The 16,815-nt window shown below is 33.4% G+C and overlaps 2 protein-coding genes and 1 pseudogene across 3 annotated transcripts; all 3 read right to left on the reverse strand.

Annotated features, from left to right (window-relative positions):
• Positions 1 to 5,788: 5,788 nt before the first annotated feature.
• LOC102612987 (E3 ubiquitin-protein ligase SINA-like 4) lies at positions 5,789 to 7,523 on the reverse strand. Of its 2 annotated transcripts, XM_052443240.1 has the most exons (4): positions 7,365 to 7,523; positions 6,756 to 7,086; positions 6,333 to 6,621; positions 5,789 to 6,202 (listed from the first exon to the last, which is right to left on the reverse strand). In XM_052443240.1, exons 2-4 carry the CDS (start codon positions 7,053 to 7,055, stop codon positions 6,180 to 6,182), a joined length of 612 nt encoding a protein of 203 aa, XP_052299200.1. In that variant the 5' UTR covers positions 7,056 to 7,086; positions 7,365 to 7,523; the 3' UTR covers positions 5,789 to 6,179. The 2 variants fall into 2 exon arrangements, with proteins under 2 accessions (XP_052299200.1, XP_006482159.1); XM_006482096.4 differs by having other exon boundaries at positions 5,789 to 6,621.
• A 1,086-nt stretch (positions 7,524 to 8,609) lies between these two features.
• Positions 8,610 to 10,901, reverse strand: LOC112498648 (E3 ubiquitin-protein ligase SINA-like 10; annotated as a pseudogene).
• Positions 10,902 to 13,508: 2,607 nt separating this feature from the next.
• LOC102613468 (E3 ubiquitin-protein ligase SINA-like 10) lies at positions 13,509 to 16,464 on the reverse strand. The gene is made up of 2 exons (XM_006482098.4): positions 16,022 to 16,464; positions 13,509 to 14,360 (listed from the first exon to the last, which is right to left on the reverse strand). Exons 1-2 carry the CDS (start codon positions 16,328 to 16,330, stop codon positions 13,677 to 13,679), a joined length of 993 nt encoding a protein of 330 aa, XP_006482161.1. The 5' UTR covers positions 16,331 to 16,464; the 3' UTR covers positions 13,509 to 13,676.
• Positions 16,465 to 16,815: the final 351 nt, after the last annotated feature.

Here is a 16,815-nt window from a genome sequence, read left to right on the forward strand (position 1 = left end):
TTTTTGTGAAGATGGTTTCAATTGAGAAACTTGTCAAGAATCAAAAGTCATATGATCAGTTGCCCCATAATCAATTATCCATGTACTATTAATAACAAGTGTAAGAGTTTTAAGGGCCTTACCTGGACTGACAGAGGCTGCGATTTGCACTGAAGATTCTTTTCTAAGATCTGTAGTGGATGTGGATTCAGCTACTGCAGTTTTTGATCCATGCTTGGTGTTCTTCTTTCGAGTATCCCACCAATCAGGATATCCAATGATTTCAAAACATTGTTCTTTCGTATGACCCTTCTTTCTACAATGAGTGCAATGGAGTGATGACTTATCAACAAACTTCCTTTGAGGCTGCTGTCGTGCTATCATAGCAGACGTTTCTAAGTCGACCTTCTTGCTTAGTTTGCTTTGCCGTATATCTTCTCTTCGAATCAGAGAATAATATTCTTCTAAGTCTGGGATAATGTCTTTTCGTAGAATTTCTCCACGAACTTGGTCAAATTCTTCATCTAGCCCAGCAAGAAAAATGTGCACTCTCAATCTTTCAACAGACCTTCTGTATATTACAACATCTTCTGGATCCTTCATGACCACTTTATCTCGGTGATCAAGTTCTCGAAATATTTCAACCAATTCTCCATAGAATTTTGAGATTGGTTGTCCATTTTGCTTGGTAGAGAATGCCTTCTGGTTTAGAGTGAAAACTTGTAATTCATCGCTTTCATCATAGAAGGCTTTTGATAATGCATCCCAGATTTCGTATGCTGTAGGAATTCGTAAATATCGCTTCATGATCTCCGGAGACATGGATATGAGTAACCATCTTTTTACTTTTTGGTTCTCACTATACCATTTCTCATATTCCTTTGAAGATTCCTCAAATGGCTTTGTGCTGCTACGAATATATGAGAGTTTTTCTCTTTCTGCAAGATGCATCTCCATTATGTGAGACCAAACATCGTAGTTTGTCTTAGTGAGGATAATTCCAGCATTAAATACTCCATCAGATTGAACAGATTGAATGACAACAGGACTAGATTCAGTTGGAGTTTTCTCCATTTTTTTTGTTTTTTTCCTTTTCTTTTTTCTCTTTTTTTTTCTTTTTTTTCTTTTTTTTTTGTTTTTTTATTTGTTTTCTTTTTTTTTGTTTTTTTTTCGTCTAGATTGAAAGAAGAAAAAAAATAACCTTTTTAGGTAACAAAACGACAGGTCGTTTGACCACTGCTTGCCAAACCGACATGTCAGTTATGGTAGAATATAAACGACATGTCGTTTTAATCCTACTGCACTTCTGGAGACTAAGCGTCACGTCGTTTTATCTCTAATTTAAAAACGACATGTCGGTTTTAATATAACAAAAAACGACACGTCGTTTTTTGACTACCGCACTTCTGAGATAAAAACGACATGTCGGCTGACGTCTTCTTTAACCTCTGGAGCGCGTGAGAGCACGTGAATGATGACAGTGGCGCGTGGTTGACTGGCCGTGGCTTCGGGTGGCGCGTGGGAATGTGTTTAAATGCGAAATTTTTACAGTTTCCTCACTGAAAACTGAGAATTGTGATGGTGTTCTTGGTTTTTGAGGAAAACACTCTCGGAAAATTGATGGGATTGTTGATAAATTTGTAAACTCAAGTTTTTTACGTATGGGTGGCTTGTTTCTTGATCGGCATAGATATCTATAATGGTAGGAATGGGTTTAAGAAAGAAAATGGTGGGAAAAATGGTTGTGGGAGGAATTTGGTTTCCTCTGTTTTTGTTACAAACAGAGCAGCGGAACTTGAAGAAACTTGAGCGTATTCATGGCTCTGATACCATGAAGAAATGTGTTTTCATTTCTTAAATAAAGCATTATACATTGAGAGTTATTTATAGATGCAGAGGCTACATTTTTTCAAAGATTACATATGTGAATACGGAAGGAAATGTGTTAATCCGTTCGGCGCGGATCTTGTCTTTGACAAGTGCAGATTCTGTCTTTGAAAGCTTCATTCAATGCCGTTTTATTTGATTCTCAACATAATTATCAACTTTTAAATAGGAGTAAGGAGAAGCTAGAACATATTGTTGCAGTCTTGTAGTCTTGTAGTCTTGTAGTCTTGTAGTCTTGGAAAGAGACAAGATATTCAAACAGATATTTTAAGGGAAATTTTAATATATGTTATGATGTCAGTTGTATAAAAAGTAGATAACGTTATTATATATATATATATATATAAGTGGGTGTAAGTGATGTGTTCATAATTTATCTATTATTTTAATACTTCTTTAACTTAATTTTAGGTTAAATTATATCTTATTATATTAATTTTATCTTAATTTTTATATTTTGTTATTTTAGGTACAATATGGGATTAAAGAGGAATAAAATGGGAATATTCAGGAGGAAATCACCTTGAAGGAATTAAAAAGGGAAAGAAATAAAGAGAATTAATTGGAACAAGTCACAAAGGATCTAATTTAATTAATCATTAAGCATGCTTGTACGTGGGGCAGCATTTGAAGAATTAGTTTTCAAAGAAAATATGGCTTGCACGTGAACTTGGGCCTTTTGATTTAGAAATATAATGGCCTAAGATTGTAAAGGTGGGGTCGGCAATTTTAATCCTTTTCATTTAAGGATTTAAGAAGCCACAACATTATAAAAGGGCAAAGCCAAACGGAAGCAAATAAGGAGAAAGGCAGCCGCACAAGGAGAATGATAAGAGCCAAGAGAAAATAAAGAGAAGAGCAGCAGCCGCAAGTTTGGAGCAAAACCGAGAGCAGCAGGAATAATTTGGAGCAGGAGGAAGATGCATTAATTCTTAAGTTTTTCTTTTCCTCTTCTCTATTATCCTGTTTGAATGTTTTTAATTAAATTTATGGATTCTCTTTATATTCCCATGAACTAATTTATTTTACTAGGGCTACGATGTAGCCTAACTATGAAGATTTAATTCCATAAATCTATGTTATTTTTAATTAATTATTCTATGATTGAGTGTTCATTATTGTACTTAATGCTTTTAAATATCTGGCCAATATTTGAATGATTTGAGGATACATAATGAGACCGAGAGGAGATTTATGTATTTTTGATCTATGTAATGGATACCATGAATTGAACGAAAGACAGAGATGTGCCAACGTGATTTGTGCAATTTTATCTAAGAATTTCCATAGAACTTAATGAATCTTTGCATATTTAAATTCACATAGAGATATAGTGGGTTGATATGTGGAGATATTTTTGATATTACTCGAGAGAGGATATTGAATAAATTAGGGAAATTCACTGTCAACATGGGTAATAAACTTTAATAGCATAGATGGAGGATTAAATTGGATTGGTTATGGTGAAATCGAATGTCCTAGTGTTTTAATCTCTTGGTGATTTCTATTACTGCTTGCGTCTTCATTTAATTTTTAACATTTTATTTTATTTAACTTTAATCTAAATTCGCCTAATCGGTTGTTCAAATAAAGCAGGGTTAGAATAATTTCGGTAACTAATAGGATATACAATCTCTGTGGGACGATACTCTACTCTTCATTATATTACTTGTGCCGACTAGTAGACTTGCTAATTTACGCAACAGTAAGTTACAATACATGTAACTTAGTACTTGCCGTGCATGTATATATATAAAGACAGAGTATAAATGATGTAAAATTCTTTATTTAACTAGATAATTTCAAAAGGCCAGTATATTATTGTATTGAATAGTCATATTAATTTAATTATATAACTAGTTATGCGATGTTAGCTATTTTGATTATAAAATAATAAATTATTATTTAAAATATATAATATAAAATTAAATATTCTGTAATTAATTTATTTTTTAATTTAAATTAATTCATAGTTTAATTATTTTTTTATTTACTAATAATGTTAACATTTTAGCACTAAAGACAATGGGTTTATTTTTCTAAATAAAAAATATATAATTTCTTTTTCTTTCAAATTTAATGTGAAAACTAATAAAGCAATTAATTTTTACATTTAAAAATAAAATCACCTCTCTTCCCCTTTCCTAAAACCAAACACCGCCTAAGAGTGAATTAAGGCAGTGTTTACTTTCTGGAGTGAGAGTGTGGAATGTGGATTCCTCCCACTCCAGTGTTTACTTACCTTAAAAAAAGAGGGAGTGGGAGTGGGAATCCACTCCCCCCTTTTCCCATTTTATCCTTATAAAAATAAATAAATAAATAATATCATATTTATTAAAAATAATAATTATATCATATTTATTTTAATAAAATAAAAAATAAATATTATATTTAAATTAATAATATTAAACATTAATTTTAATAAATATTAATTAATTATTTAATTAATAATAATAAATATTTTATTCTAAAAAAATATTAATTTTGTACTATATTATCAATAATAATATTTCATTTGTGTTGCTATTATTAATAATTTTTATTCACATAATTTAAATTTAAATTAATAAAAAATTATGATTTACATAATTAAGAATATTAGTAATTATTATTAATTTATAAATATAATAAAATATTTATTTTATTTTTCAAATATATTTTTTATTAATTTTTTAATTACAAATTATAATTCTGTACATAAGGATAAAATTATAATTTAAAACAATTTACTCCCAATCTAAGACAAAGTAAATAAATGATTAAGATTCTGATTGACAATCTATACTTTCATTTAGTTTAAGTAAACACATTACTCTCACTCTCACTTCACACTCCTAATCCAAGGATTCTCACTACTCAGGATTTCCACTCCAATCCAAAAAATAAATGCAGCATGAATTGAAACCTGGACCGGGCAAGTACCGTTTACTTCAGACTGTTTTGGTGGTTAGCAATTAGCAAAATGGCTAATCTATCTACAGTGTTCGGGTCTAACCCGTGGGCTGTGGAAAAGCTAGTTGTCCAAGTAATTCAAAAGTTACAGGGAACCAAAATCTTTAATAATATGCCAATTTAATTAAATATCAAATCAAACGTGCAACTAACTTAAAGTAATTTCTATAATTGAACTTATTTTATCCCTCATCAGTCATCCATAACTTGTCCTATATGTATCTGAAAATGAATTCGTTGTCCACACTTCTCTAATTTTGTATACTTCATTGTGGACATGATTAAAGCATTGACTATTCATGCATTTTAATAATTTGAAGTTAAGGTTTAGTTTTAATAGTAAAGCGCGGCCTTAATATTAGTTTTAGCAGCTAGCTAGACAAGCTGTAAAAGCAGCATCAAATAATTCTAATATCTCATACTTTATATGAAAGAAGATATGAACTATTAGTGGGGGGATGAATCATGAATAAGGCTTTATTTAGTAGAGCTTTTAAAATATGACTTCTATTGGTAGAAATTTTATAAATAGAGTTTAAAAAAAAAAAAATTAGTTGTTTGGTTGTTAATGACAGTTTTTATTAAAAATTGTAAAAATTATTTAATAAGCAAGATTTTTAAAATTATATTACGAAATGAGTAAAATAAAATTGTTAAATAAGTAAAAAAAATATCTAAAGATATTTTAACATTTAAAAAAAAATTCAACCTCTAATCACAACAGTCCAAAATTTGAGTTTTTGTTCGTTGGAAAAAAATAACTTATTTAATTTTCAAAAGTTTTACTTTAAAAAATAAAAAAATATTTAAAAAATTTAATAAAAACTTATGAAATTAAATAAATACTTATAATTATTAAATAAGTTATACTAAACAATCACTAAGACTGTAAAAACATAAAAAACACAATTTATATATATCATCCACGATTGCCAAAGCTAACTTCATTAGCTTTGAGGAAGCATTAAAATAGCACAAAGACCCCTGAAACTAACTTCTATAAATTAAATAAACAGTTGCTTAAAATTAAAAATGCATGCAGATATGCAAGTCAAACATATACTCACACTACAAAAACAACTACTAAAACTACTACTACCAATACTACTTAAGTTGTTTTGCACTCAGCCAGTCGGCAGGAGTTTCGCCAGGACCCCATATGCAGATTTCGAACTCAAGCTGCCCATTACAGTTGAACATATATGGTGGAACTAGAAGGAATCCAAATGGAGAAGGGATATCACTCCGCACTTTAGAGCTCCAAGTAGAAGACTGGATCTTAAGAATGGTGCCGGTTACGCATCTTGCCACAATATCATAGTATAAGTCCTTCCTCACTGATGCAATACAACACACTGAAACTAAATTCCCAAGACTTCCAGTGCTGTTGTTGAGAATAAAAAGGACATCATCATTTTTTTCTTCTTGAAGAACAGAGAATTTCCCATCAATATTTACTGTAATTTTGAAAAAGTTATTGTATTGGAACTTTACTACTGAATTGTTGTGCTCACCACTGACGTGTTGGTATAAATGGCAGGATGTACCAACAAATTTGCAGTCAGAGATGGGGCATGAACATGATGCATAATAGCAATCATAAATCTGGTGATCATGCATTTTGCTATAAGTGACAGTTTCTTTGCATCCATAAATTGAGTTTTGGCATTTAACTCTGACAACCTCCAAAATTTTCTCAATGGCCAGGCAGCGGCTAGAACCGATGGTCGACTGACATGAATAACACTCTTTCCTTTTAAGTGTGATGCAGCAGAAACAACATGCAAGGTGCCCATTTTCGCACTGAATTTCAATGTAATGCAAGCAGACAAACTGTTATGATCAGATTGCATTTACTCCATAATTCCAAAAAAAATCAACAGCCAACTGGAACCATTTTCATAAAACAATATAAAACACTAGGAGAAAAACAGCACCTGGAAAATAGGAACTGTCAAGTGCCCATCGCACATGGAGCAATGAAGAACTTTTCGGTTGTCTAAGATCAATGCAAGAGGGCCATTTTCCACATCAGCACTCTGTTCATTGTCATCCTCATCAGTTGAGTTTTCATCAATTACTACATTGGGATTGATTGTAGATTCACAGTCCCTCCTCAATCTCTTTCGATTCATGGTGCTTTCCCCTTCCCCACCTAGTGACCTCGACATTTCACAGTTTTTTCCTTTGCATTTGCTTTTTTCCGTAGCCGAAGGTAGTAGCTCTGAATTAATCATATCAGAATGTATGGACCGAACTCCGAAGGTTCTGATTTTGGGAGAGAAATACAAAATGTCAGCATTTTCTACGCAAAAAGTCCAATAGCACAGCTCAAAAACAACACCGAATCAGAAACCCCCAACAGGAAAAATAAAAAGTATTTAAAAAACAGAACATAAACTGCTACACATCACAATATGTTCACGATATACAAACCCTAAGATAGATCAGGCACTTGTATACAAAAATACCCACATCTCCCAAGGGTTAAAGAATTAAATTGAAAGCACAAAATATCCATTTAAAAGCAATAGTATAGCCCGTACCACAGCCGCTCTAGGTTTCAAGGGATTTTAGCTTTCCAAAAAGAGAAAAAAAAAACTCGGTACTCTGCTCTCCTTGCTTCAGAACATTTTCTTGACTATGGGATCTCCCAGTCTTCTCAGCTTCAGGTGATATAAAAAGGCTTTGGAAAGCGAATTTACAGCAGATGTCCCTAAGGTTTTGCATATTATCCATTTGATGACATTTTTTACTTAATAGTTACTTATCTACCCCGCTGGCCGCTGTTGACAAGCCCCGTATTACTTTCAAAGTTCAAATTTAATCTCTAGCGTAGTCATGGACACCCGTGCAACAAATTTTCTTCTAAGATGGAGATCTATGTCAAATTTTGTGATCAAGGTTTTGGTTCTTGCTTCTTTAGACTGTGTGCAAGTTGTCAGTAAATAATTTAAATAATTTACATTTAAGTATTAATTTAGATGATCTAAAGATTTCTTAAAAAGGAGTGTCAAATATTGAATGAGATTTAGTCTCAAAACCTTACACCTCGTCAAAAGATTTAAATATCTGACAAATTTCTTTCGTATGTTAATTTTTACTTAGATAATTTCGGTTTTGCATTAATGTTAGTTCTTGCAAAATTGAGCTTAATAGCAATGGAATTATATTTATAGAAATTCTCAAGTCTGAATGTTTAAATGCATAAAAACATTATAAAATCATACAACTTCAAAATAAATTCCCAAGAACTCTTGTTAATACTTTTTATTTCTCTTCTCTTTTTTTATCCTCATTCTTTTTGTTTTTTTGGTCCTTATTTACTTTTAATTATTTAATAAAACCGGCTTAGTAATAAAATTCTCTCTCTATTATTCCACCCATGTGGGATAGCTAGTTTGACTGCTTCTACGGGAAATACAACTTTTTGTTGAATACATAGATATACTGTTTAATGGAGGGAGTACAAATGATAAATTTTTTAATGAAGGGAGTACAACATTTTAAATATACATGACTGTGCGTATGACAACAATTCGTTAGGATGTGTACAATCAAGACTATTAAAATAAGGGTTTTCTAATTACAACTACACTTTTTAGTACAAATAAATAACCAAACAATGGAACCAGAAAATTCAGCGCATGCATTTTACTTAAGACTGTAAATTGCATTAAATGTGCTTATCGAAATGGTGAGGGAAAAATATACTCTCATGTTCTGATTTTTTATGAGTCTTGTGTTATGTCTTTTAAAGAGCCTTGAAATAAAGTATTCAATAGTACTCATCATTTAAATATGTAAATCTCCAAGTTACACTGCCCATTCGAAGAACCAAAAAACTCAGACAGCATAAAAAAGTACCCCTCTATAAAATCCTCATAATCCTCCAGGCCATTTTGAAATCTCCTCGTGTATTTATATGTAAGAGAGGTCTTTTCGCTCCTCACACCAATCTGGTACTGAAACTGTTTATCATGCGGTGCACAAACAGGTCTAATTGAAATTATATTCCCGAGCTCTCCGGTAATTCTGTTTCTGAGAACAAAAAGGTACCCATTTTTCTCCTCTTGAAAAAGCAAGACACTATCATTGACGTTCAGGTTGACGTTCAGCAGGCTGTTGTACTTAAAGGGCACAGTAGATATATTATGTTTGGCCATGAAGTGTCGGACAAATTGGCTTGAACAACCAAGGAAGCTGCAATCTGAAAGCGGGCACGGGAGTGGAGAATGTTGGCAAGTCTTTTCGTGACCGCGCTTCTTACTGAAACTCATTTTTTGCTGGCAGCCATACTCAGCATTCTTACAATTTACTTGGACCAATTCTATAACTTTCTCAATTGGCCAGTTGCGCACAATAACTGTGGGCGAACCGCAGGTTGGGCATTTTCGCTTAATTTTGGCGCAGCAGTCAGAACAAGCTAGATGCCCGTTTATGCACTGAAATTGCAAGTAATTCAAATTTCTTCACATAGTATTCCGTACTTCCATTTCTATATGGTTTTCGAATTAAAATTCTCCATTAATTTCGAGATTGACTTACAAAGAATTAATTATCTTTGAATGTACATGCGTGCAAAACGTAGAATTCACGATTACAATAAATAAAGGCATAAGTCTTCAAGTGCGGACATCTTAAAAGTCGGATTTAAACTACGATCAGGATTATATCCCACGTGAGTAGAATTATTTTACACCAACATAGAATCTCGATAGTAGTTCAAATCCAGATTTGATAGAGTAAAGAGGGGGAGAATAAGTAAACGAACCTGAAAGACAGGCACTGTCAAAGGCTCAAATCAAATGGGGCAATCAAAAATATCTTGGTCAGTTATGGTCAAAGCTTCGGAGCCATTTTTACAACTTCCATCTTCTTCTTCATCATGGCCATTGTTCTTTCTCTGCCGCTTTGGACTGCTTGGTCCCTCTCCATCTCCAACCTTTTTCCCTGCTTTTGCTGAATTCTTTGCCATCTCTCGTTCTCTCTCCCTTCCAAATGTTTCAAGTCTTCTTATGGAATTCTTACTTTTTTATGTTTAGCTCTTGAACTTGAGAAACAGAGAAAAGAAAAAACTGAAATAAACTTCATTCAATGAATAAATAAACATACAATCTATACACACAGCGGAATCCAATAGAATTTGATTACATAGAGAGAGTTATGCTTGCTATATATATATGTGTGTGTGTGTGTGTGTGTGTGATCTGAGGCTTTGACGCGTGGGAAGCAGTATGTGTCATACAAGAACACTTACATGCCTTCTCATACTTTATTTAAAAATCAAGAGCAGATTCTTGTCTAAATAATTAATTTTGAGCTAATTGCTTTAATCACATTTTGTAATTACTTTTGCTTCAGGGCAAACTCCAAACGCAACGCTTTCACCAGATGCCAGAGCAAAGTTTGTTCGGTCAGAGCAGCTATACAACTGCTCGAACAGAACTACGCCTGCCGCTGCCTCTAGAGCAACCATTTCATTGGACTAGTTTAACCATTTCCCAAAGGTCTTTTCAATATTATCCAAACAACAAAAGTTGTCTTATAAACCAGATAGATTATTGACATTAAACCTTGGGTTATCAAATGGACGGGAGCATCGGACTTTTCCAAGCCCATATCCTGCCATATGAAGGAGATATCTTCTCAACAATATTCAGCCACAATACGTGAACGTAAGAAGCTGAAATGTTGATGCCGAAGTCCCGTTGAGTCGGTTAGCGGCTTGATACAAGACTCCCGCGTCATTATTAAATTTATTTGGTGGAGAATCAGTTGACCAGTCATCAAGATGTCCTGCAACCACTAGCGATTAACCTGCGAATACCTGAAATCACAAAAGACGGTCAAAGGTGCCAGAAGTTTTTCCGGCATGAACCCTCCGACGCTCAAGTCAGTTTTTGGGCCTTTAGGAAAAACTTCTACCACCACTCATGTAGCTTAATAAACATTACCTTAAAACCAAAAGTTTTTAAGTAATTTGCAGAAAAGTAAAGTAAAATGTAAAAGAAATAATTTCTCAGTTAAAGGAAGAGAGAAAGAGATGTCTTGGACAAGAGAAAAAAATCAAATATAAAAATAAAAATCCTCCCTAGGTAACGCCCCACTCTCCTCTTTTTTCTCCCCCCTCTTCCATTTCTTTCTTTTGCTCAATATCCTTTATAATTTTTATGCTTGCCTTTGAACACAAGTAAATGTCTAGGCTTTGGTGAGGATAGTTTGGTCATTGCATTTTGCAAGTAAGATGAATGGTGGAGAAAAATGAGGAGTGCACGTAACCCTTCAGCAAACCCCTCAACTATTTAAAACCATATCTAAGCCATTACGAAGTCGGATTCGTCAGATAAAATGATTCACTGCCTCACGTCAACTGTCATATTTTGAGTTTAGATTACGCAAATTTTGTGTAGTTTTACTCTAGTTAAATCGGAATCTTATAAAGTCAAGATGCTCTAAAATTAGTAAGTGCTCATATGATGAGAATTCCAAGATAAATGCGTAAAATTATGAACAAGAGTCTCTTCTTATATGACAATGAATTAATCCAAGATAAATAAAATGATTAAGAGCTCAAATATTGAGAATTCCTCCCATTCGCATCCATCCAACTGCTCAACTAATATAGTTATATTTTAAATGTATGTTACCAAACAACATAAAACACAAGTATATGTCTCACACCATCGTTCACTCATGTAAATGGCTAACATGCAGTTCCCATTCGAGCCAAACAGTTCAGACTCCAGAAAGAACCACTCTTCTTTAAAATGGTTATCATCAAGGCCATCTCCGAGGCTCCTCTTGTATTTATATGTATCATAAGTTTTCTCGTTCCTCACAATCAACTTGTAACTAAACTCCTTTTTCTGAGATGCCCCAGTAGGGCTAATTGAAATTACATTCCCCAGTTATCCAGCTACTACGTTCTTCAGACTGAATAAGTGACCGTTTTTCTGCTGTCGGAACAAGAAGACACTGTCATTAACATTCAGTGTAACTTTCACCCGTTTTTTGTACGTGAAGCTTACAAATGTTTTGCCATTTTTCCAGCTGAAATACAGGTATAATTGACTGGCGGAACCCAGAAAGTTGCAGTCCAAAAGTGGGCACGCGCATGGAGCACACTGGCAATTCCTTTCATGATCCTTATTCTCACCGAAACTCATTGTTTTCTGGCATCCTTACTCAGAATTCTTGCATTTTAATTGTATCACTTCCAAAGCTATATCCATCACCCTGCTACGGAGCATAACACACGAACGACAGGCAGGACATTTGTTGTTAACTTTCGCCAAACAGGAAGAGCAAATTATATGCCCATTTATGCTCTGAAATGCCAAGTAGTTATATTTAATTAATGTCATCAGATTGAAATATGTAATCGTTACAAATTGTAACTCCAATACGATCAAAACAAACCTGAGAGACTGGTACTTTCAATGCCTGATACCAAATGGGGCAGTCAAAAAGATCCTGATCGGATATTGTGGAAGTAATGGAACCATTTTTGCAACTTCTCAATTCTATGACTCTTGCCATTTCTTGTTCCATCCTCTTTTCAAAGTTTGCTAGATATACTTGTAAACGGTTATATGCTCTCAAAACGATTCCGCTATTCTTTTTTCATACTATTCTCTTTTTATACTCCATTGTTGACATACAATCATTAATGATTATTAATGATAATTTTTAGATTCAGCTAATGTAATCAACATACTCTATTCAGTTTCGGTAAGTGTTTACTTTCCTTACTTTAATCATACAAGCATTGATAACGTCAACTATTAATTGTCGAATTCAATATTTTTTCTATGAAACGCTTTGTATCCAACCATGATTTTCAGTTAATGTTTGTTAATTCCAAGATTCATTGTTATATATAAGTGGGAGAATAACCACTTTGGTCTCTTCCAAAAATTACTTTTATTACTTCATGATAAATTTTTAATACCTTCTTTCGCCTCGAATTTTAAAATAATTAAAAATGAAAAAAACACCTTTAAAGAGTAAATGTGACATATTCATATACAAGTTGATTTGCTTTGAATCATGATCAATTTGTCAAATGAGATTTTAGAATCAAAGTAGGCACCTTTTGGTTTCGCCTCTTGAAGTTAGAAGCAACAGGATAAATGATAAATTTCACTCCAAATCAACTCAAAGAAGAGGAATTTATGGGTTGGGTTGGGGTGGAGGTTGAACCGTTGAAGGGGCGTGTGTCAAATGTGTAAAAGTAAATAAATACAGCCCTCTTAGAATAGATTTAATTAATCTAATTCTTGAATATATCAAATTTGGATAGAAACTCAATCATTAAAGTTAAATACAAGAAAACAAGAAATTAGTAGGTATGAAATTAAATGTTATCAACCACCCCAACAAGGGGGAAAAAAAATTATTTAGTTCAACTTCATTTCCACTCCCTGAGGCTGTCACTGCAAAATCGTAACGTGTTCTGTACTATCATTCAGTAAAGCAAAACGGCTTCAAAATGGTCCTATAGTAGATGAGTACAAACAAATGTTGCAATCTCCATTTTTGTTTTTCATTACAGATCACATTAAATGAGAGTTAATATCAAATTACAAGCACATATGCTACAGAAGAAAGATCTTTGGCAGGAGATCTCTCTTCCTTTGTATTAATCAGTAAGCACAATGATACCAAATGAAGTACACATTAGTATCTCATCAAAATCTTGGAAAGGATTTATTCCTCCATAGCAGCATGCTTGTACTTACATCTTAATCAACAACAGTTAACATCAGGCAACATAAAATCATAATGCAGACAACCTAAGTGAACTTCCTACAAAGACTTGTCACACACCAATAGGTACAATATTTACAACAACATTACACGACAACTCTTGAAACATGCTGAAGAGATATATCAAGCCGCCGTATACAAAGTTCCAACTTGAGGTCTCCCGAAGAACCAAAGGATTCAATTGGAACTAGTAGGAATCCTGTTGAAGGAGGGTTATCAACTCGATTTTGAATGTTCTTTGTAAAAGATTGAAATCTAACCGTGCTTCCAGCAGGTCCTGCAAAAATACTGTAGAAGAGACATCCCTTGCACAAGGGTGCAATGCAGCTAACTGATATTACATGCCCAAGAGTTTCAGACCTACTGCTGAGAATAAACAGTACACCATCTCCCTCTTCTTGAAGAACAATAAATCTGTTGTTAACATTTAAGGTAACCTCTACAACTTCATTGTACAGAAAATGTAATGCAGAATTTTTATGTTTAGCACTAAAGTGTTTGTACAAATGGTTGGCTGAACCAACAAAGTTGCAGTCTGGAATGGGGCAAGAACATGGCACATGGGGGCAAATCTTCTCATGATCATGTTTCTTCCCATAACTCATTGTTACTTTACACCCATAATTTGAGTTCCGACATGTTACTTTAACAGATTCTAAAACTTTCTCGATGGCCCTGCAACGGTTGTAGCCAATAGGCGTACAACAAGATGGACATTTATTCATAATTTTGGAGCAGCAGGTAGAGCAAGCTATATGCCCATTTTCACACTGAATTGCAATCCAAGAATGCATCAAGATATCAGATTTGTTTTCATGGGAGGTCATCAGACAATTTAGAGTACCGAAGTACATTAAAAAAATAAATAAATATGCATGCCAGCACAAAATGCACTAACTTACGTGAACTCTTATCTCAGTTTTGGATATGACACAGTAACTAAAATGGGTACTCAAGGACATGAATATTTTCTCTATTAAAATGGAGATTCAGTAGCCATGCAATATCCTTTGGCAAGTGAATAATCCAATCAACAGGTATGCACACTCCTCCCTCCTCATATACAGTTATGCATGGAAATCTGTTTCTGCGCGTGTGCACACGTGCAATGATAATATTAATATGTAACTAGCTACATGGATATATAATTACGAATTAAACCATTTCTTTAATACTTCTAATGAACCTTGAATGATTAACCCATCTCCAAACTCCTTTTCACCAAATTTCTCTAATGAATGGTAGTCTCCAGGTTTGATTTAAGCCTATAAACTCTAGGACTTCTTTGGGATAATAAACAACTAAAAAGCTCCATGTTGGCAATGACAACTACAAAAAGGGACCTAGAAGTGAGAGTCAAGGCACATTCAATTTATCTTGAAAGATAAGGTGCTGCTAGATACACCGAAAATTGGGATCCTCATGAAGTTATCACACAAACTCATACCAGAAACTGGCTAAAAATTTCAAAATTTAGACAGATTAAAACCATCAAGCTGTGAGAACAATACTGGTACAGGAACCACAGCAGTCTTTAATGACCAGAAAGTGATGGTAAACAGCCTAATCAATGTCTATTTTTTTGAGACAAAAATTAAGTAGATTGTATTTAGAGAAAAAAAGATTTACAAAAAGTGAAAAAGTGGCCAATCAATGCCCGTAGATGGCATATAGATTATAAAATGACCAGAGCTTCAACACAGAGAAGTACTTAGACACCTATGAAATATGCTGGAGAATGAGTTGATAGCAAGCCATCTTGCAACATACATAACAGGAGAGATTTTATGATGCATAATCATCTGTTTCACCAAGAAAATCTACTATTAAAGATGTGTATAAATTTTATATGTACTGATGTACACTTTTTACTTTAGTAGCCTCTTTTGCAAATGGACTCTCAATTTTACCTATCTGGCACATTAAGCATCTGCATGTCATTCTACTCATTCCTGTATTTAGTAAAACATTTTAAGGCGGACATGTCTACCTCTATCTAATCATGTCAAAGACCTACAATAGTTGGTGTCCTCATAGCCAAGTCAATCTGCTGGACCTAATTATGCTCCCTGGCTAGATGCCCTAGCGTCAATTTTTCTGAATACAATAGAAATTAGGCAGCAGAATTGGCTAATCTTCAATCTCAATGCCGTTTCCCTTACAGATTTTATTGCCTCTTCTTTCTAACCTCATTAATATACCAATAAATTCATCTTCACACATGATGCAATGTTCTCCATGTCTCAAAGTTAAAACCTTAACAAACAACAAAAATCTTAACTTCACATAACAGAATCTCAACACAACTCTCTCCAAAACACAAGACAAAACCCAGATAGAAGTATAATAAAAACCAAGTCAAAATCATTTGTATTCCATGCAAAATAAACACTCCCAACTGAAAAGCAAGAACGTTTGAGAGAAATCAAACCTGGAAAACAGGAGCGGTCAATGACTCATAGCAAATGGGACAGTCAAAAACTTCAGGGTCAGTTACGGTCACAGAAAAGGGTCCATTTCTAGAGGGTCCCGCGAGATCAAGATCAGCCTTCTCTCCATTGCCGCCATTATCAACGCTTTCATCATCTTCTTCTTGATGATGTGTTTCTTCTTCTTCTTCTTCTTCTTCTCCATCCCTCAAGTTGGTTTGAGGATGACGATGAGGAGCTCTCCTTTGTCTCTTTGAATTTCCGCTCGGTCCTTCTCCCTCTTCTAATCTCCCCACCGAGAATTTTGCCATTTTTTCCCCTATTTCTGTAACTCTCTAGATTTTCGCATTCAATCGGAAGAAAAAGAAAGAATTAAATTGATAATCTAATTTGTGGTAAGCATTGAAAAAAATTAAAATATTTTACTTTATTAATTATGATAATTTTTAATTTTTATCACCTAAATCCCTCAATTTTCAAGTTTCTTAAATAAGGACTTTATTTATGTATTTAAAATAACTTGTTTTGGGTCTCTGAATGATGCCGTCTCTTAATGACGTTGTTAATTTTTTTTTACAGCAACAATGATGTAATAAATATAATTTTTTAAATTTTTAATTAATATTATAAATATTTATATAAATAAAAAAATATAATTTTTTTAAAAATATTATACTAATAATAATTTAGGTAAAAGAATATTTATAAATTAAAAATAGAAGAAAAAGAGTTATAATATAACATAACTCCTCTTCTTTTTTAATTTATATGTATTTTCTATTTTTTTAAATTCATC

Source organism: Citrus sinensis, chromosome 6, assembly GCF_022201045.2.
Source record: "Citrus sinensis cultivar Valencia sweet orange chromosome 6, DVS_A1.0, whole genome shotgun sequence".
Classification (NCBI taxonomy): domain Eukaryota; kingdom Viridiplantae; phylum Streptophyta; class Magnoliopsida; order Sapindales; family Rutaceae; genus Citrus; species Citrus sinensis.

Coding starts and splice junctions, on each gene's coding strand:
- LOC102612987 (XM_006482096.4), bottom strand. CDS start 7,055: ATGATTAATTCAGAGCTACTACCTTCGGCTACGGAAAAAAGCAAATGC. Junction 6,622..6,755: donor TGACAGTTCCTATTTTCCAG/GTGCTGTTTTTC, acceptor ATTGAAATTCAG/TGCGAAAATGGGCACCTTGC.
- LOC102613468 (XM_006482098.4), bottom strand. CDS start 16,330: ATGGCAAAATTCTCGGTGGGGAGATTAGAAGAGGGAGAAGGACCGAGC. Junction 14,361..16,021: donor TGACCGCTCCTGTTTTCCAG/GTTTGATTTCTC, acceptor ATTGCAATTCAG/TGTGAAAATGGGCATATAGC.